The sequence below is a fragment of the Dendrobates tinctorius genome, unplaced genomic scaffold (assembly GCF_039654945.1).
Source record: "Dendrobates tinctorius isolate UK_male_01 unplaced genomic scaffold, ASM3965494v1 ptg000035l, whole genome shotgun sequence".
NCBI lineage: Eukaryota > Metazoa > Chordata > Amphibia > Anura > Dendrobatidae > Dendrobates > Dendrobates tinctorius.
In genome coordinates this window covers 26,864,203-26,886,572 of record NW_027361703.1, presented here as the reverse complement: position 1 = coordinate 26,886,572, position 22,370 = coordinate 26,864,203, and the positions used below count along the sequence as shown (strand labels likewise).

Sequence of the window (22,370 nt, the reverse complement as noted above, 5' to 3'; positions counted from 1 at the left end):
TCCACTGTCTTTAACGGTCTTGTCATGAGCTCCAACTGCTCCCGTTTCCATGACAATGCTCTTGTTTACTCTCTCAGCTGGCCAGAATTTATAAGGAATCTCCCCTTTCTGACCTGCAGTAGGAATCGTCATGTACACTGCGTTACCTGGCATGGGTACCCCCTTCCTGCCTCCAGGCATGACATCACCCCTTAGAAGGAGGCAATGTCACTATGGCTACCTGACTCTGGGGTGCCACACTCGCACTGCCCTTAAAGTGGAAGGATAACTAGATCTGGCCAGCTTCAATCCATTCTTGCTTTTCCAAGGCTAGATTCAAAACTGCCTCTGCTAGCAGTATGGTAGAGGGCACAGTATATTTTATATGTTAAAGTGGGTAGAAAATGTTTATTATGATTTATAATCTCCACAGATCTCTAGGAGGTGATCATCCTAGATCTCTCCACATGGAGCAAAGACTGTCAGCCTGTTCGGATGACGAAGCTGACCTTGTGAAAGAACTTCGTTCAATGTGTTCCAGCAAGTCAGAACCAGACATTACCAAGGTAACAGATAAATAGCAGATTTCTAACAATTAGAATCCCATGTGCAACTCATGGGCGAGTGTGTTGGGGTTTTTTTTTTTTTTTTTTTAATAGACTATTATTTATATTCTAATGAGAGGAAGAAAAAAGTTGCTGGATCACACAGCTGAATAATGAAAAACAATTCTTCTTTATTTCACACCATCATAAAAACGTGTAGATATATCCACAAATATATAAAAACAGAGTCACATTCTTATGCGTTTCTGGCTATCAACCCTTAGTAATAGAATGTATAAAAAAAACAACTAGAGAAGTAATTTATACAGGTGTGAGTTTCTATGACCTCACAGTTAATTAGCAGCTACACCTAACAGAATGCACGCAACAGAGATCGCATTGCAGAAACTAATTTAACATGAATAAATTTCGCATCAAAAAACAAACATATAGTTTATATATTCATGAAATATCATATACCATAGAACATATTCTTTTATTAACAGACAGTATATTATCCTTTATTTATTTATATATATATATATATATATATATATATAGTGTGTAAAATAAAGTGTTCCCTGCATATTTATATTCTAATATTTAATTAAATTTGCCTTATTCGTAAGAGGGTTACCTCGGCTCTGAAAAGATGTCCTACATTCATTAGACAGTATAAGCACCGAAACGTTTTAGAGCAACTAGGGCTTATAGAGGGTATTTCTATGAGGCTGACAGAAAATAAATGGTATAAGGAAAATAATTCCTGGATGCAATAGCCAAAAGTCAGAAGTCAGTCACCGAGATATACCGTACTCGATATTGTCAATAAAATGTCAAATAATCCCTAATAAAAATAGAGGCTCAACAATATATCATTGAAATACTTAGAAATATTATATTAGTGAAAAAACACAAAGTGACAACATGCATTGCATAAATCCAAGGAGGAGCAGAGGGCGGCTGTTAAAAATATAAGTATATCACAGTATATGCTATAACATAGGAAAATATGTCCTCATAAACTATATCAAGAAATAAAGATATTGAGTCCACAACTGATAAAAGATTACATATAGATAATTACTGATATATAGGAAACAAATATTTCATAAGTAGTGCGACTCAGTAAAGATATCATTGGTACAAGAGGCTAATATCTTCCCCTGTTAAAAATGGTCAGTGTGTATACTAGAGAGAGAAAGAAAAAGTCCCACAGGGCCTGACTGCACCCATTCAGTTATTCAAAAACAGGTCGGTGAATGGCAATCTCATCTAGATCCTAGCACAATACAGCTGGCTATCACATATTCAGGTGAGTGGATGGCAGTCTAATCTAGATCCAGCACATATCAGTCGGCCATTGCACACTAAGGTGACCATAGAAACACCGATCAGTTAGTGGATCTGAGCTGGAAGTAGAGAGGGTTATATAGGTCAATTACCTTCAGTTATGGTGCGGCTGGATGTCGGTGCAGGGGGCACACGTGCGGTTTCCTGTGTCCCATGGAAACATGAGAAGCAATGGAATGAAACTAAAAGGGAGAAGATACAAGTTGGGTATCAGAAAAAACTTTTTGACATTGAGGATGATCAATGAGTGGAACAGGCTGCCACAAGAGGTGGTGACTTGAGTTCTCCATCAATGGAAGTCTTCAAACAGAGGCTAGACAGACATCTGAGATGGTTTAGTGAAAAGGATATCTCCCTAGATACCTCTCTATCCCCCACTCTTCTGCTCCATTTTGTACAATACTGTTCATGACAAGATGGAAAATTAGTACACACTTACAATCCCATCATCTTCTATCCTTACAGATTGCAGACCTGGATAACTGTCTGGTGATTTTTAACAGTCCTCCAAATGACCAGAGTTCAGCAACAGTTAACAAACTGTGCTATCAAAAGCCACATAAAGTAAGTATCATTGCTTCTAAGGCATTGTTCATATTGATTAACTGCATCAAAACAGTAACTACCGCTTAAAGGGAGAAGTGTAACTGAATGATTTATGTGTCTATTGTATTAGCTATTCCTAAATTTGTCTAAAAAAACATGTACACAGAAAATACATCATAGCAGATGTGGACCCGGACAGTGAATATCCCCTTTGCAGGTCATGTGTCCCCCTAAGTAATCCCCAACCTATTATATACACACGCACAAACACACATACATGAAAAATATACACATGCATATTTAATTCACATTAGACCCACATATAGACACATACTGTATATCACACACAAGTATATTATATTGCACACACATTATACACACATTACAAAGTAATGCATATAGAATGCAGACATACATACATGTATAAAATATGAACATACATGCAACACATGCATATACTCATTATACACACAAATGCACATTACATTCATGTACTTAAGAATTCTGTTATTTTCTTCTTTCCGTATTTGTAGCCATACCAGCCAAGAGGTCTTATTTTTTTTAGAGAAACTGTAGTTCTTCAGATGCCATTTTAGCATACACAAGTTACATTCACATGTGGTCAAAATTGTTGGTACCCCTCGTTTAATGACAGAAAAACCTACAATGGTCACAGAAATAACTTGAATCTGACAAAATAAAAAAATCTATGAAAATGAACAAATGAAAGTCAGACATTGCTTTTCAACTATGCTTCCACAGAATTATAAAAAAAAAAAAATAAAACTCATGAAATAGGCGTGAACAGAAATGATGGTACCCCTGAAAATAATATGACAAAAGGGTCATGTGAAATCAATGTGTGTCCACTAATTAGCATCACATGTGTCTACAATCTTGGAATCAGTGACTGGGCCTGTATAGAGGGCTACAGATACTCACTGTGCTGTTTGGTGACATGGTGTGTATCACACTCGACATGGACCAGAAGAAGCAAAGGAAAGAGTTGTCTCAGGAGATTAGAAAGAAAATTCTAGAGAAACATATTAAAGGTAAAAGTTATAAGACCATCTCCAAGCAGCTTGATGTTCCTGTGACTAAAGTTGCACATATTATTCCGAAATTTAAGCTCCATGGGACTGAAGCCAACCTCCCTGAACGTGGCTGCAGGAGGAAAATTGATGACAAATAATATGAATGGTAACAAAAGAGCCCAGAAAAACTTCTTATCAGTTCTAAACAGATTAAAGGTGAACTTCAAGCTCAAGGAACATCAGTGTCAGATTGCACCATTCGTCATTGTATGAGCCAAAGTGGACTTCATGGGAGATGACCAAGGAAGACACCAATGTTGAAAAAAATCATAAAAAAGCCAGACTGGAATTTGCCAAACAACATGTTGACAAGCCACAAAGCTTCTGGGAGAATGTCCTATGGACAGATGAGACAAAAATGGAACTTTTTGGCAAGGCACATCAGCTCTATGTTCACAGATGGAAAAATGAAGCATATCAAGAAAAGAACACTGTCCTTACTGTAAAACATGGAGGAGGCTATGCTATGTTCTGGGGCTGCTTTGCTGCTTCTGGCACAGGGTGTCTAGAATCTGTGCAGGGTACAATGAAATCTGAAGACTATCAAGGGATTTTAGAGAGAAATGTGCTGCCCAGTGTCAGAAAGCTTGGTCTCAGTCGCAGGTCATGGGTCTTGCAACAGGATAATGGCTCAAAACACACAGCTAAAAACACCCAAGAATGGCTAAGAAGGAAACATTGGACTATTCTGAAGTGGCCTTCTATCAGCCCTGACCTAAATCTTATTGAGCATCTTTGGAAAGAGCTGAAACCATCCCTGTAGACTGTGAGCCCTCGCGGGCAGGATCCTCTCTCCTTCTGTACTTGTGTGTCCCTTGTCTTGCACATGTTTATTGTACTTGTCTATATTTCCCCTTTTCACATTTAAAGCGCCATGGAATAAATGGCGCTATATAAATGTATAATAATAATAAAAAAAAAATGCCGTCTGGAAAAGGCAACCTTCAAACACGAGACAACTGGAGCAGTTTGCTCTTGAGAAGTGGGCCAAAATACCTGTCGAGAGGTGGAGAAGTCTCATTGACGGTTACAGGAATCGTTTGATTGCAGTGATTGCCTCAAAAGGTTGTGCAACAAAATATTCAGTTAAGGGTATCATCATTTATGTCCAGGTCTATTTCATGAGTTTTATTTTTTTTTAAATTCTGTGGAAGCATGGTTGAAAAGCAATTTCTGACTTTCATTTGTTCATTTTCATAGGTTTTTGATTTATTATTACTTTTGTCAGATTCAAGTCATTTCCGTGACCATTGTGGGTTTTTCTGTCATTAAATGTCATTAAATATTAGCTGAAGAGCCCGGCGCTGCCCGGGCATAGTAACTAAGTGTGGTTAGTTATTGCAAATTATAATTATCCTCCATCCCATAGTCCCGTGCCCATATACCCATCATACATATCCACGATCCCATAGTCCCATGCCCATATACCCTTCATACATATTCGCCATCCCATAGTCGAGTGCCCATATACCCATCACACATCCTTCATCTCATAGTCCAATGCCCATATACCCATCATTCATATCCTCCATCCTATAGTCCTGTGCCCATATACCCATCATACATATCCGCCATCCCATAGTCCCGTGCCTATATACCCATCACACATCCTCCATCTCATAGTCCCGTGCCCATATACCCATCATACATATCCTCCATCCCATAGTCCAGTGCCCATAGACCCATCACACATCCTCCATCCCATAGTCAACCATTATGACATCATAATGAGCGGTGGGGCTTGCAACCTATGATGACATCAGTGTCGCCATGGCAACCATTATGACATCATAATGAGGGGCGGGGCTTGATACACACACACACTTTCCCCATTATGTAGATAGGGGCAAAATTGGTGAATTGGAACGCGCGGGGTTAAAATTTCACCTCACGACATAGCCTAGGACACTCTCGGGGTCCAGACGTGTGACTGTGCCAAATTTTGTGGCTGTAGCTGCGACGGTGAGGATGCCAATCCCGGACATACACACACACATACATACAGTCATGGCCAAAAGCTTAGAGAATGACACAAATATTATATTTTCACATGATCTGCTGCCCTCTGGTTTTTATATGTGTTTGTCAGATGTTTTTATCACATACTCATAATATGATTGCAATTATATTTCTGTAACAAAAGGTTATATTGACAGAATGAGTTAATGCAGCAAGTCTTCTTCAGGACCTCAGCAATTCTCCCTGGCATGCTCTCAATCAACTTCTGAATCAAATCCTGACTGATAGCAGTCCATTCTTGCAAAATCAATGCTTTTATTTTGTCTGAATTTGAAGGTTTTTGTTTGTCCACCCGTCTCTTGATGATTGAACACAAGTTCTCAATGGGATTAAGATCTGGGGAGTTTCCAGGCCACGGTCCCAAAATCTCTATGTTTTGTTCCCTGAGCCATTTAGTTATCACCTTTTGCTTTATGGCAAGGTGCTCCATCATGGTTTCAGGATGCTTGACAGTTGGCATGAGACAAGACTGGTGGTAGCGCTCACCTGGTCTTCTCCGAATAAGCCGTTTTCCAGATGTCCCAAAGAATCGAAAAGGGGATTCATCAGAGAAAATGACTTTACCCCAGTCCTCAGCAGTCCATTCCCTGTACCTCTTGCAGAATGAGTCTGTCCATGATGTTTTTTCTGGAGAGAAGTGGCTTCTTTGCTGCCCTCCTTGAGATCAGGCCTTGCTCCAAGAGTCTCCGCCTCACAGTGCGTGCAGATGCACTCACACCTGCCTGCTGCCATTCCTGAGCAAGCTCTGCACTGCTGGTAGCCCGATCCCGCAGCTGAAACACTTTTAAGAGACGGTCCTGGCGCTTGCTGGTCTTTCTTGGGCGCCCTGGAGCATTTTTGGCAACAAGGGAACCTCTCTCCTTGAAGTTCTTGATGATGCGATAGATTGTTGACTGAGGTGCAATCTTTCTAGCTGCGATACTCTTCCCTGTTAGGCCATTTTTGTGCAGTGCAATGATGACTGCACGTGTTTCTTTAGCGATAACCATGGTTAACAGAAGAGAAACAATGATGCCAAGCACCAGCCTCCTTTTACAGTGTCCAGTGGTGTCATTCTTAGTTAATCATGACAGATTGATCTCCAGCCCTGTCCTTATCAACACCCACACCTGTGTTAATGGAGCAATCACTGAAACGATGATAGCTGGTCCTTTTAAGGCAGGGCTGCAATGATGTTGAAATGTGTTTTGGGGGATAAAGTTAATTTTCTAGGCAAATATTGACTTTGCAAGTAATTGCTGTTAAGCTGATCACTCTTTATAACATTCTGGAGTATATGCAAATTGCCATTAGAAAAAAATGAAGCAGTAGACTTTGTAAAAATTGATATTTGTGTCACTCTCTAAACTTTTGGCCATGACTGTACATACATACATACACACACTTGAGCATTATATAAAATAAATATATCTATATATATATATATATATATATATATATATATATATATATACACTTTATGCCTGTGAAGAAGAAACTGCATTTTTTTTGCCAGAGTAAATTCTCTGACACAACACTACAGTCTGTGATTTAGTTAGAGCTTCTGCCTTCCATACCAGAGGTGCTGAGATTGAGTTGCTAGAGTTGGTGGGAATTTATTCCCACATCCCATTCCATTAGCCTTGACATGACCGCATTTATGGCTCTTCTTTTGACTGGCTGCCCTGACCATATGTGTATCATGCCACAACAATTACATAGTGCCAGGCCAACCAATCAAATGAAGAGCCACAGACGTTGCCAGTTAAGAGACGGTATTGGCTCTCCCATCCAGCGACCACAGTCCCCTGTTGTGGCTGATGGAATGGGACGTGCAAATCGATTTGCAGCAACTCTAGTTCTAGCATAGATGAGCCCTACACAAGCTGAGAATTTATTTTAATGTATTTACTGAGCACAGTAAGATGCCGAAGAGCTCTCTCCACCCTTGTCCTAATTCCTTGGAGGAGACTCGATCCATGATAAAGAGAAAACACAGAATATGTACTAGGATTACCATGGAGCCAGTCAAATTACCATCCATCATTGATACACGGTCCTTGTGTGGCTTAAGTTGATGCACATTCAGTAAATCATATTCCATGTCCATATACCCTATCTTGCATCCTAGCAATGCTCACAAATTCATAAATTTATGATACAAATTTAAAAATGCAGCGCTTCAACAGTATTTTCAAATGATTCTTCACATTTATGTAAATTCTACTGCCAGATCTTCCATGAGATAAGCACCCTTTATTTGTTGTAGACAGGGAAAAACACCAAAGGGACGATTTATCAAGACTGACTTAGCTCATGCTGGAGTAGAAGGAGCCAAATACATTAAGAGGCATGCTACATTTAAATTTGACAACTCTTCAGGGGTCACCCTAGAAATGTGCCACAACAGGAATACTGCTTCAGTCAGGGACCCGTCCCACCCTGGCTTCTCTCTAGCCCTGCCCATTTCAACTGACTTTTCTGACAAAGACCTTGATGAATCAGCTCCCAAGTGTTGGCAATAGATGTATCCTTTAAGATTTATAGAAATGAAATTCCACACCGTATGCTGCAGTGGCAAAACAATGCCCAGCATTTACATGTTTGCCAATGCACAGCATTTACATATTTTACTACTGACAGCTAACATTAGGACAATGTATATTTTTGTCTCTTGCGCCATAAATTTCAGCTAGTATACCACAGGATTTGGCCCAAAGTAGGTGTTTTGCCAATGATAGTTTTGGTTGATGCCCCAGTGTCTACCACAATCGTCCAGTTGGGGGTCCCTTGATATGACATGTACTGTAGACTTTTATTGTAAAAGGTTGCTGTTATTTTGGACAGCAATGTTCTTCATTTTTCATCCAAGAATTATATTTTCATTTTTCTGTCAGTGCAGGAATATAATGAATAGTATGTGCAGATGGGACACACGCTCTGTTTTTCCATTAGCATTTAGACAGAAAATCTGTTACAGTATCAGTATTGTAGATGGAATTCTATGACTTGAATAAAAAAAACCTATAATCCTGCCATTGTTTTTTTGTGGGGGTGGGGTTCTTTTTCTGGTATTCATTGTGATATTTTCCTTTACTCATTGAAAATCATATTCCAAAGCATTTTACATAGATTATTATCACTGTCCCTATTGGGGCTCACAATCTAGATTCCCTATCAGTATGTCTTTGGAGTGTAGGAGAAAGCCAGAGGAACCTCACACAAACATGAAGAGAACATACAAACTCCTTGCAGATGTTGTCCTTGGTGGGATTTGAACCCAGATCCCCTCCACTAGTCTACAGTGCTAACCGATGAGCCACCATGCTGCAGCTTAAATTTTCATACAAAATTTCATCCATCGAGAAAACTGCATAGTAACGTTTATGTAAGTGAGATTACAGTGACACCAAATTTCTATAGCTTTTTATGTTGTGCTCCTTTTGCCAAATTTAAAAAAAATAAAATTTGTGCCAAAACCTGATGAAGTAGAATAAGATTTTTTTTTTGTCACTAAACTTAATCTGTATGTACAAGAGACAAATGTAGCATGACAAAAACGCAACAAAAAACAAGCAAAACCTGCTCTTTTTCAGCAAGTTTCTTACTGCCAAGAGAGCAGGTTTTGCTGCAGAAAAAAAAAATGCAGCAAAAACGCAACGTGTGAACATAGACTAAATGTACGGCATATGCCATCAAATGATTAACATAAAGTACAATGGAAACATTTTAGATAGGTGTGAAAATAATTCTGAAAAGTAAGAATGCTTTAAAGAATAGAAGAATCGAGTTGTTTTTTTTTTTTTTTAGCAATTAGCAAAATGCAAGGTAAATGAACAAACGAGAAATGTAAATCAAATCAATACACAGGGAAAACATGAAGAGACATAAGGATTTGTGTAAGGCTACACCCACAGAATACCTCTGGTTAGTTCTCAGACGTTTGGAACAAAATTCCTGCTGAGTCCCTTCAGAAACTGTGTACAGTGTACCTAGAACTGATGCTTTGATGCTGGTTTGAAGACAATATAATGATCTAGATTTCTCTTTTGCTTTCTCACTTTGTATCTGGTTAATTGAATAACATAAACTGTCAATACATCTATAAACATTCTTACTTTGCAGCATTTTTTTCCCACAGCTGCCTAAAACTTTTGCACAGTACTGTATATTAAAGTTTTAAGCATACTTCTCATTTTTCTTGCTTCCACAAAGCTATGAATTAAGTTTGCAGGGATTGGCCACTATTTTTTTTTTTTTTTTTTTGTATTGATGGCCCACTATGTGCAGCACCCCCACCAGTTAGCGGCTGCTGGAAGTTCTTGAGTAGTGCCTGATCCTTCAGCACCGTCAAAACTATAGTGGCCACCTTCAGATACTGCAGATCCACCCTCTATGCGTTTAAATAGGGGGTAGATATCTTGTACCCACTATAGAAATGACAGAGCTGCTGTGTTCCTGCACCATCTGCGAACTTCTGGCCAGTGCTGGAAGCAGCTAATCAGTGCCTAGTGTTGCACCCCCACCAATCGGCTATCCTAAGGCCGTCAAAAAAAAAAATTAGTCGCCAACCTTTTTAAGTCTTTTCTAATGTGTTTGATGCTTAAGACTGTTCACCATTTTTTTTAGTCTGTCTTTGCACCCATTTACAGTTGTGTGAAAAATTGTTTGCCCCTTCCTGACCTCCTATTCTTTTGCACATTTGTCACACTTAAATGTTTCAGATCACCAAACAAATTTAAATATTAGACAAAGATAACACAAAATGCAGTTTTTAAATGAAGATTTATTATTAAGGGAAAAAAAATCCAAACCTACAAGGCCCTGTGTGAAAAAGTGACTGCCACCCCTTAAAACATAAATTAGTTGTGGTTTATCACATCTTGGGGAAGCCGAATTCAAATTCCCTAGCCTCACCCAGGCCTGACTACTGCCACACGTGTTCTCAATCAAGAAATCACTTAAATAAGACCTGCCTATCAAAGTGAAATAGACCAAAGGTTCCTCAAAAGCTAGAGCTCATGCCGTGATCCAAAGAAATTTTAAAACAAATGATGAAAAAGGTAATTGAGATCTATCTGTTTGGAAAAGCTCCTAAAGCCATTTCTAAAGCTTTGGGACTCCAGAGAACCACAGTGAGAGCCATTATCCACAACTGGCAAAAATATGCAACAAAATGGTGAACCTTCCCAACAGTGGCCAGCCAACCAAAATTACCCCAAGAGTGCAGCGGCGACTCATCCAAAAGGTAACAAAGGACCCCACAACAACATCCAAAGGACTGCAGGCCTCACTTGCTTCAGTTAAGGTCAGTGTTTATGACTCCACCATAATAAAGAGACTGGGAAAAATGGCCTGCATGTCAGAGTTCCAAGACCAAAACCACTTCTGAGCAATAAAAACATAAATGCTCATCACAGTTTTGCCAGAAAACATCTTGATGATCCACAAGACTTTTGGGAGAATACTCTGTGGACTGACAAAAGTTTAATTTTTGAAAGGTGTATGTCCATTACATCAGGCTTAGAAGTAACACAGCATTTCAGAAAAGGAACTTCATACCAACAGTAAAATATGTTGGTGGTAGTGTGATGGTCTGGGGATGTTTTGCTGCTTCATTACCTGGAATACTTGTAGTGAATAGAACCATGAATTCTGCTTTTTTAAAAAAAAAAAAGTCCTGAAGGAGAATGTCCGGCCATCTGTTTGTGACCTCATACTGATGCGCACTTGGGTTATGCAGCAGGACAATGATACAAAACACAGCAGCAAGTCCACCTGTGAATGGTTTAAGAAAAACAAAATTAACCCCTTACCTACAATTGACGTAATATTCCGTCCATGTGACCATGGACCTAATTACCATGGACGGAATATTACGTCATCGCGATCAGCGGCGCCCACGTGGTGAGCGCCGCTGATCGCGGCCGAGTGTCAGCTAATTATCATAGCTGACACCCGGCACAATGTGTCAGGGGCGGTCACGGACCGCCCCCGACACGTTAACCCCTTGCACACCGCGATCAAACGCGATCGCGGTGTACCGGGGGTTAAAGGGAAGCATCGGCAGGGAGGGGGCTCCCTCCGTGCTTCCCTGATCCCCCCACGGCAGCGCAATGTGCAGCGCTGCTGCGGGGGACTCCCTTCCTCCAGGCCCCCGAATCCAAGATGGCGACGGGGGCCTTCGGGGGCCTGAGGAAGCTGGCTTCCTCAGTGCCTGCAAAGCGCAGGCATGAGGAAGTCTGCAGCAGTGCCTGTGACAGATCGCTGATCTGTCACAGTGATCTGTGATGTGACAGATCAGCGATCTGTCACAGGACAGTGATGTCCCACCTGGGACAAGGTAATAAAGTAAAAAAAAAAAAAAAAAAAGTGTTAAAAATAATTAAAAAAAAATCGCTAAATAAATTAGTTAAAAAAAAAAAAATATTCCCCAATAAATCCATTTTTTGAAAATAAAAAAAAAAACAAAACAATAAAAGTACACATATTTGGTATCGCCGCGTCCGTAATGACCTGCCCTATAAAACTGTCCCATTAGTTAACCCCTTTAGCGAACCCCTTAAAAAATAAAAATAAAAAACGAAGCAAAAAATAATGATTTATTATCATACCACCGAACAAAAAGTGCAATAACGCGCGATCAAAAAGACGCATATAAATATCCATGGTACCGCTGAAAACGTCATCTTGTCCCGCAAAAAACGAGCCACCATACAGCATCATCCGCAAAAAAATAAAAAAGTTATAGCTCGCAGAATAAAGCGATACAAAAATAATTATTTTTTATATAAAATTGTTTTCATTGCAAAAAACCGACAAAACATAAAAAAACGACCTAAATGAGGTATCGCTGTAACCGTACTGACCCGAAGAATAAAAACGCGTTATCAATTTTACCGCACGCGGAACGGTGTAAACGCACCCCCAAAAGAAATTCATGAAACGCTGGTTTTTGTTCATTCTGCGTCCCAAAAATCGGAATAAAAAGCGATCAAAAAATGTCACGTGCCCGAAAATGGTACCAATAAAAACGTCAACTCGTCCCGCAAAAAATAAGACCTCACATGACTCGGTGGGTCAAAATATGGAAAAATTATAGCTCACAATATGTGGTGATGCAAAAACTATTTTTACAATAAAAAGCGTCTTTTAGCGTGTGACAGCCGCCAAACATAAAAACCGCCATAAATAGTAAATCAAACCCCCCGTTATCACCCCCTTAGTTAGAGAAAAATAATAAAACTAAAAGAAAATGTATTTATTTCCATTTTCCCGCTAGGGTTAGGGTAGGGTTAGGGCTAGGGCTAGGGTTAGGGCTAGGGTTAGGGCTAGGGCTAGGGTTAAGGCTAGGGTTAGGGCTAGGGTTAGGGCTAGGGTTAGGGCTAGGGTTAGGGTTAGGGATAGGGTTAGGGCTAGGGCTCAGATTAGGGTTAGGGGTGTGTTGAGGTTAGGGTTGGAGTTATAATTGGGGGTTTCCACTGTTTGGGCACATCAGGTGCTCTCCAAAGGCAACATGGCGTCTGATCTCAATTCCAGCCAATTCTGCGTTGAAAAAGTCAAATGGTGCTCCTTCCCTTCCAAGCTCTGCCATGTGCCCAAACAGTGTTTTACCCCCACATGTAGGGTATCAGCCTACTCAGGACAAATTACAAAACAACTTTTGGGGTCCAATTTCTCCTGTTACCCTTAGGAAAATAAAAAACTGGGGGCAAAAATATAATTTTGCGGAAAAAAATGTTTTTTTTATTTTCACGCCCAGGCGTTATAAACTTCTGTGAAGCACTTGGGGGTTCAAAGTGCTCTCCACACATCTAGATAAGCTCCGTGGGGGGTCTAGTTTCCAAAATGGGGTCACTTGTGGGGAGTTTCAATAGTTTAGGTACATCAGGGGCTCTCCAAACGCACATGACACCCGCATACCAATCCATCAAAGTCTGCATTCCAAAACGTCACTACTTCCCTTCCGAGCCCCGACGTGTGCCCATACAGTAGTTTTCTCCCACATATGAGATATCAGCGTACTCAGGACAAATTGGACAACAACTTTTGGGGTCCAATTTCTCCTGTTACCCTTGGGAAAATAAAAAAAATGGGGACTAAAAGATGATGTTTGTTGAAAAAATACGATATTTTTATTTTCACGCCCGGTCGTTATAAACTTCTGTGAAGCACTGGGGGGTTCAAAGTGCTCACCACACATCTAGATAAGTTCATTAGGGGGTCTAGTTTCCAAAATGGGGTCACTTGTGGGGGGTTTCCACTGTTTAGGTACATCAGGGGCTCTCCAAACGCAACATGACACCCGCAGACCATTCCATCAAAGTCTGCATTCCAAAACGTCACTACTTCCCTTCCGAGCCCCGACGTGTGCCCATACAGTAGTTTTCTCCCACATATGAGGTATCAGCGTACTCAGGACAAATTGGACAACAACTTTTGGGGTCCAATTTCTCCTGTTACCCTTGGGAAAATAAAAAAATGGGGACTAAAAGATCATGTTTGTGGAAAAAATACGATTTTTTTATTTTCACGCCCGGACGTTATAAACTTCAGTGAAGCACTGGGGGGTTCAAAGTGCTCACCACACATCTAGATAAGTTCCTTGGGGGGTCTAGTTTCCAAAATGGTGTCATTTGTGGGGGGTTTCTACTGTTTTGGTACATCAGGGGCTTTCCTAATGCGACATGGTGTCCGATCTCAATTCCAGCCAAAAACGTCAAATGGCGCTGCTTCCCTTCCGAGCTCTGCCATACGCCCAAATAGTGGTTTACACCCACATGTGGGGTATCAGCGTACTCAGGATAAATTGCACAATATCTTTTAGGGTCCTGTTACTTTTGGAAAAATAAGAATTGAGGGTGAAAAGATCATTTTTGTGGAAAAAATATGATTTTTTAATTGTACTGCTGTACGTTATAAACTTCTGTGAAGCCCTTGGGGGTTCAAAGTTCTCACCACACATCTAGATAAGTTCCTTGGGGGGTCTAGATTCCAAAATGGTGTCATTTGTGGGGGGTTTCCACTGTTTTGGTACATCAGGGGTTTTCCAATCGCGACATGGTGTCCGATCTCAATTCTAGCCAAAAACGTCAAATGGCGCTGCTTCCCTTCCGAGCTCTGCTATGCGCCCAAATAGTCATTTACACCCACATATGGGGTATCAGCATACTCAGGACAAATTGCACAAAAACTTTTAGGGTCCTGTTACCCTTGGAAAAATAAAAATTGTGGGTGAAAAGATCATTTTTGTGGAAAAAATATGATTTTTTAATTGTACCGCTGTACGTTATAAACTTCTGTGAAGCCCTTGTGGGTTCAAAGTTCTCACCACATATCTAGATAAGTTCCTTGGGGGGTCTAGTTTCCAAAATGGGGTCACTTGGGGGGGTTTCCACTGTTTAGGTACATCAGGGGCTCGCCAAACGTGACATGGCGTCCGATCTGAATTCCAGCCAATTTTGCATTGAAAAAGTCAAACGGCGCTCCTTCCATTCTGAGCTCTGCCATGCGCCGAAACAGTGGTTCCCCCCCCACATATCAGGTATCAGCGTAGTCAGGACAAATTGCACAATAACTTTTGCAGTCCAATTTCTCCTGTTACCCTTGGTAAAATAAAGAAAATTGAACCTGAAGTATTTTTTTTGTGAAAAAAAGTTAAATGTTCATTTTTTTTAATATTCAAAAAATTCCTGTGACGCACCTAAAGGGTTAATAAACTTCTTGAATGTGGTTTTGAGTACCTTGAGGGGTGCAGTTTTTAGAATGGTGTCACTTTTGGGTATTTTCTATCATATAGACCCCTCAAAGTGGCTTCAAATGTGAAGTGGTCCCTAAAAATAAAATGGTGTTGCAAAAATGAGAAATCGCTGGTCAAATTTTAACCCTTATAACTTCCTAGCAAAAAAAAATTTTGGTTGCAAAATTGTGCTGATGTAAAGTAAACATGTGGGAAATGTTATGTATTAAGTTTTTTGTGTGCCGTATCGCTGTGATTTAAGGGCATAAAAATTCAAAGTTGGAAAATTGCGAAATTTTCAAAATTTTCGCCAAATTTCCGTTTTTTTCACAAATAAACGCAAGTTATTTGAATGCAATTTTACCACGAACATGAAGTACAATATGTCACGAGAAAACAATGTCAGAATCACCAGGATCCATGAAAGCGTTCCAGAGTTATGACCTCATAAAGGTACAGTGGTCAGAATTGTAAAAATTGGCCCGGTAGTTAACGTGCAAACCACCCTTGGTAGTGAAGGGGTTAAGACTTTGGAGTGGTCTAGTCACAGTATTGCCCTTAATTCAATTTAGATTCTGTGGCATGACCTTAAAAAGGGGTTACATGCTCAGAAACTCTCCAATGTGGCTGAATTGCAATCATTCTGGAAAGATGAGTGGGCTAAAATTCTAGAGCGTTGTAAAAGGTTCATTGCCATTTATCGCAAATGCTTGATTGCAGTTGTTGTGGCCCAAATAGTTATTGAGTTTAGGAGCAATCGCTTTTTCACACAGGGCCCTGTTCCTATGGTTTCTTTTTCCCTTAATAATAAAGACTTCATTGAAAAACTGCATTTTATGATTACGTGTGTTATCTTTATCATTTTTTTGGTGATCTGAAACATTTAAGTGTGACAAACATGCAAAGGATAGGAAATCAGGACGGGGCAAACACTTTATCACATACAGTTAGGTCCATATATATTTGGACAGAAACAACATTTTTCGAATTTTGGTTCTAGACATTACCACAATGAATTTTAAACAAAACAATTCAGATGCAGTTGAAGTTCAGACTTTCAGCTTTCATTTGAGGGTATCCACATTAAAATTGGATGAAGGGTTTAGGAGTTTCAGCTCCTTAACATGTGCCACCCTGTTTTTAAAGGGACCAAAAGTAATTGGACAATTGACTCCAAGGCTATTTCATGGTCATGTGTGGGCAATCCCTTCGTTATGTCATTCTCAGATAAGCAGATAAAAGGCCTGGAGTTGATTTGAGGTGTGGTGCTTGCATTTGGAAGGTTTTGCTATGAAGGAAACATGCGGTCAAAGGAGCTCTCCATGCAGGTGAAACAAGCCATCCTTAAGCTGCAAAAACAGAAAAAACCCATCCGAGAAATTGCCACAACATTAGGAGTGGCAAAATCTACAGTTTGGTACATCCTGAGAAAAAAGCACTGGTGAACTCATCAATGCAAAAAGACTTGGGCGCCCACGGAAGACAACAGTGGTGGATGATCGCAGAATAATCTCCATGGTGAAGAGAAACCCCTTCACAACAGCCAACCAAGTGAACAACACTCTCCAGGAGGTAGGCGTATCAATATCCAAATCTACCATAAAGAGAAGACTGCACGAAAGTAAATACAGATGGTTCACTGCACGGTGCAAGCCACTCATAAGCATCAAGAATCAAAAGGCTAGACTGGACTTTGCAAAAAAAAAATCTAAAAAAGCCAGCACAGTTCTGGAAGAACGGATGAAACCAAAATCAACCTCTACCAGAATGATGGAAAGAGAAGTATGGCGAAGGCGTGGTACAGCTCATGATCCAAAGCATACCACATCATCTGTAAAACACGGCGGAGGCAGTGTGATGGCTTGGGCATGCATGGCTGCCAGTGGCACTGGGTCACTAGTGTATATTGATGATGTTACACAGGACAGAAGCAGCTGAATGAAATCTGAGGTATTCAGAGCCATACTGTGTGCTCAGATCCAGCCAGTTGCAGCCAAACTGATTGGTCGTTGTTTCATACTACAGATGGACAATGACCCAAAACATAAAGCCAAAGCAACCAAGGAGTTTATTAAAGCAAAGAAGTGGAATATTCTTGAATGGCCAAGTCAGTCACCTGATCTCAACCCAATTGAGCGTGCATTTCACTTGTTAAAGACTAAACTTCAGACAGAAAGGCCCATAAACAAACAGCAACTGAAAACCACCGCAGTGACGGCCTGGCAGAGCATCAAAAAGGAGGAAACACAGCGTCTGGTGATGTCCATGAGTTCAAGACTTCAGGCAGTCATTGCCAACAAAGTGTTTTCAACCAAGTACTAGAAATGAACATTTTATTTACAATTATTTAATCTGTCTAATTACTTTTGGTCCCTTTAAAAACAGGGTGGCACATGTTAAGGAGCTGAAACTCCTAAACCATTCATCCAATTTTAATGTGGATACCCTCAAATGAAAGCTGAAAGTCTGAACTTCAACTGCACCTGAAATGTTTTGTTTAAAATTCATTGTGGTAATGTCTAGAACCAAAATTAGAAAAATGTTGTCTCTTTCCAAATATATATGGACCTAACTGTAACTGTATATCGCTGTCTTTTTGTATGACGTTCTGGAAACCTCTAACACAGTTATCCTAATATCGTCTTACTAGATCTCTGTATAGTGCCCAGTGTATATCTCTAGCTATAGATCCAAGAATTTTACTTGCTTTTCCAACTGCCTGGCTAAACTGTTCACTCACGTTGATTCTATAAAAAATCAGTGCCTCTAAATCCGTTCTCAGTCATGTATATCCTCAAGTATATTACTTACATTGAAACTTAACAGGTAACTTACCAAATTTCTTTCTTTTCACAGAATGGGAGTTGTCCTCTCAACAACAGTCAGATGTCAGAATACAGTGACCAAAAGCCAAAACTAGAACCTGGCAGTACAAGAATCAAATCATTGCTTCCCATACCAAGAAGTAATAGAAAAAGCAGCAGTAATACAAGGCAATTTGCCATTACTAAAGACTTGAAATAGGAATTCTGAAGCTGCATACCAGGAATTTATACCTTTTGTGTATTTAATCTGTGGTGTGCAGAAGGAACATGAAATATATTGCTTTGTTGTAATAGATCGAAGGCCTTCCTAGCTGTAGCAGGATGACTATTTCTTGTATAAAGTAATGTACATAATGAACACTTCCCTGTATTATAGATTGTAAATGGGGCCACAGATGCATTATATGTATATATGTTTATATTGTATTGATGTGAGTCGTGTCAGTGGCATATTCAAGTATTGGGAATCTTGGCTGTTTTACTAACTCATTATTGTTAATATTTTCTAGGAAATGAACAAAATGTTTGTTTTGCCAAATGTGTAAAGTGTTTATGACAGAGGTATTACAATTGACCACATTCAGGAGGCTCCGATTCCAGTGTTGTATTATGCACAGACCTGGTTCATATGGAATCTACCTTTCCACTTATATCTATTTTTAATATTCACTTTCTGTACTCGCAATTGCAATGCAGCGTGGCAATAACTAGACCCACTGATTTGATTAATGCACCTTTTTTTACACAAGCCATAGACGAAATGTTGACTGTTTATTTTGATCAGCCTGAAGGTCACACCTTGCATCTTGTGTAGAACATATATTGCTGTTTTCCTTTTTTGTTTTTGCTTGCTCTGTTTTCATTGTTGCTTCACTACTTCTGTACAAAAAGAGTTCTTATTGCAATAAACACAACATTTCTTGTCTAATAGTGTTTATGGTCCAAAAATGTGTTTATTTCTGTGGATTTGTACAGCACAAGTTATTTGGTGCATTGTTACATATGACATGTTTTTCAGCAAACACTATAAATGGTAAAGTGGCATAAGCAGGCTCATTTAGACATAGTGCTACTAACAAGTTTTCCATAATGTCCGACGAGACGAGACCAAAATAGAATATCCAGTCATATAGGGAACAGTTACATGTTATTATTTCAGCTTAAAGGGAATCTGTCACCCTTTTTTTGGCTTTGCAGCTGCTGGCATAGACATCGGGGGCTTATCTACAGCATTCTGTAATGCTGTAGCTAAGCCTCCGATGTAACCTGAAAGATAAGAAAAACACGTTATATTATACTCACCGAAGTGGGCGGTCCGGTCCGATGGGTGTCGCCATCCCGTCCGGCGCCTCCCTTCTTCATGCGATGACGTCCTCTTCTCCCATCCTGTAATGGCTCTGGCGCAGGCGCACTGCTCTGCCCTGTTGAGAGCAGAGTCCTGCAGTGCGCAGGCGTCGGGAGAGGTCTGGCACCTGCGCACTGCAAAATTCTGCTCTGCCCTCAACAGGGCAGAGCAATGCGCCTGCACCAGAGCCATTTCAGGACAGGAGAAGAGGACGTCATCGCATGAAGAAGGGAGGCACCGGACCCAACACCCTTCGGACCGGACCGCCCACCTCGGTGAGTATAATATAACGTGTTTTTCTTCTCTTTTGGGTTATATTGGGGGCTTATCTACAGCATTACAGAATGCTGTAGATAAGCCCCCGATGTCTATTCCGGCAGCTAATAGGGGATAAAAAGGGTGACAGATCCCCTTTAATGTTACATGATTACATCATCTGTAGGATACAGAGTTTTCAAGAAAACTTGAAAGATTGAAGGCAAAAACATCATGGTTCATCTGATCTGATTTTTTTTATTACTATCTTTTTTTAAAGGGAACCTGTCACCTGTTTTGGTCACTGTAAGATGCGGCCACTGCCCTTCAGGGCTTATCTACAGCATTCTATACTCTATATTCTACACTCCTGCACAGGCATACGTCTCTCCCCTGTTGAGGGCAGAGCAAAGTACTGCTGTGCGCAAGCATCGGGAAAGGTCAGAGAGGCCCAGCACTGCCTTTCAGGGCTTATCTACAGCATTCTATAATGCTGCAGATAAGCCCCTGATCCGATAAGTACGCCTGCGCCAGAGGGCGATGCCAGGAGCGATGAAGAAGCAGGAGGGCGGCATCGCAAGAAGATGGGAGGCGCCGGACCCAGACCTGCAACACTCGTCAGACCGGACCGCACCCCCGGGTGAGTATAATATAACTTATGTTTCTACACTTGCAGGTCGGATCAGGGGCTTATCTACAGCATTATAGAATGCTGTAGATAAGCCCTGAAAGGCAGTGGCCGCATCTTATAGGGGCCAAAACTGCTGACAGGTTCCCTTTAACCTTAGAATTAATATTTTCTTATCCCAGAAATGTTTTTAAGAGGATCTGTCTCTTTAGGTTAAGTGACCAGTTTTTGCCCTTATTTTCTGCCCGTTGCTTCCCTGAGTATTCTGTTTTTGTTTTGTTTTGTTTGTTTTTAATTATGCATACAGTTCCAGAGATATGGGTCTTTTTATTTAGTGATGGCTTTTATGGTATTTACCAAGGAGAGGTGTAGCTCACAGGATTCTCTGGGGGATGTGTCTTTGGGTTAATCAGCATTATTACCTTGAGATCCACGCCTCTTGGTAAAAAAAAAAAATAAAACCATCAGTAAATAAAAAGGCCCATATTTCCGAAATTGTATGGCTGATTAAAAAAAATGGAATACATTTGTAGCATTTATATACTTGACTAGCTGAAGAGCCCGGCGCTGCCCGGGCATAGTAACTAACTGTGGTTAGTTATAGCAAATTATAATTATCCTCCATCCCATAGTCCCAAGCCCATATACCCATCATACATATTCGCCATCCCATAGTCTCGTGCCCATATACCCATCATACATATCCTCCATCCCATAATCGAGTGCCCATATACCCATCACACATCCTCCATCCCATAGTCCCGTGCCCATATATACCCATCATACACATCCTCCATCCCATAGTCCCGTGCCCATATATACCCATTATACACATCCTCCATCCCATAGTCCCGTGCCCATATATACCCATCAGACATATCCTCCATCCCATAGTCCAGTGCCCATATATACCCATCAGACATATCCTCCATCCCATAGTAGAGTGCCCATATACCAATCACACATCCTCCATCCCATAGTCAACCATTATGACATCATAATGAGCGGTGGGGCTTGCAACCTTTGATGAATCAGCGTCGCCATGGAAACCATTATGACATCATAATGAGGGGCGGGGCTTGATACGCACACACTTTTTCCCCATTATGTAGATAGGGGCATTATGACATCATGAGGGGCGGGGCTTGATGCACACACACTTTTTCCCCATTATGTAGATAGGGGCAAAATTGTTTGGTGAATTGGAACGCGCGGGGTTAAAATTTCACCTCACAACATAGCCTAGGACGCTCTCGGGGTCCAGATGTGTGACTGTGCCAAATTTTGTGGCTGTAGCTGCGACGGTGCGGATGCCAATCCCGGACACACACACATTGAGCTTTATATATTAGATTATATGGCTGCAGTACGGTTTCTTACAGCAACACAACAGGGCAGTGTACAAAAATAAGTGTTACTTATCCTGAAAGAGCTGTCCTAGCCCTTTATCAGGATGCTGTTAGTAGGGTACAGAAGCCCTTTAATTTGAGAATGACATCTAAGACTCTGAATATCTCTCCAGGTCATTCTGGGGCTGATAAGTTTTGTGCAATATTTCTGAAATGATCCAGTCAACATACATCAGTAAAAATCTTATTTGTGATTCCAGTTAATTTTCTTTTGTGAACACTAGAGGGAACCAAAGCTCACAGGTTGTCTCTTCTGCACCAGACTGATCTACTTTCATGTAAATACCTTGTAATACCATATTTCATTTCTACATAAGGTTCTTGTTGTAATATCTACATAATACATTCATCTACTATAGACAAGTTCATAAATAAAAGTGGATAGACTCCTGGGAAGAATAAGTGCAGCCAAAGCCAAGCCTATAGTATTTCAACAAGAAGAAAATATGCCCATGGATGGTGACAACTCACAAACCACAGCCCAGGCTATTACATCTTTACTTATGCCTACTATAGATAGTCTCCTAACTACTTTCCAGTCTTCCCCTAAGGCTGGAGTCACACTAGAGAGGAATACAGACAAGTGTTAAGCAAGAAAAAAATCACTTAGCACTCGGACCACTGTTAATCTGTGGGACAGCGCCCATCACCGTT

The 22,370-nt window shown here is 40.5% G+C and overlaps 1 protein-coding gene across 2 annotated transcripts in view; it reads left to right on the top strand.

The window, feature by feature from the left end:
• Positions 1-19,009, top strand: part of CTTNBP2 (cortactin binding protein 2) — a 218,321-nt gene extending 199,312 nt beyond the window's left edge. For both annotated transcript variants that reach the window (XM_073573356.1, XM_073573355.1), the window contains exons 21-23: positions 413-545; positions 2,343-2,441; positions 18,111-19,009. In XM_073573356.1, coding sequence (XP_073429457.1) covers positions 413-545; positions 2,343-2,441; positions 18,111-18,278 — 400 coding nt within the window. In that variant the 3' untranslated portion in view covers positions 18,279-19,009. The remainder of the gene's footprint in view (positions 1-412; positions 546-2,342; positions 2,442-18,110) is intronic.
• Positions 19,010-22,370: the final 3,361 nt, after the last annotated feature.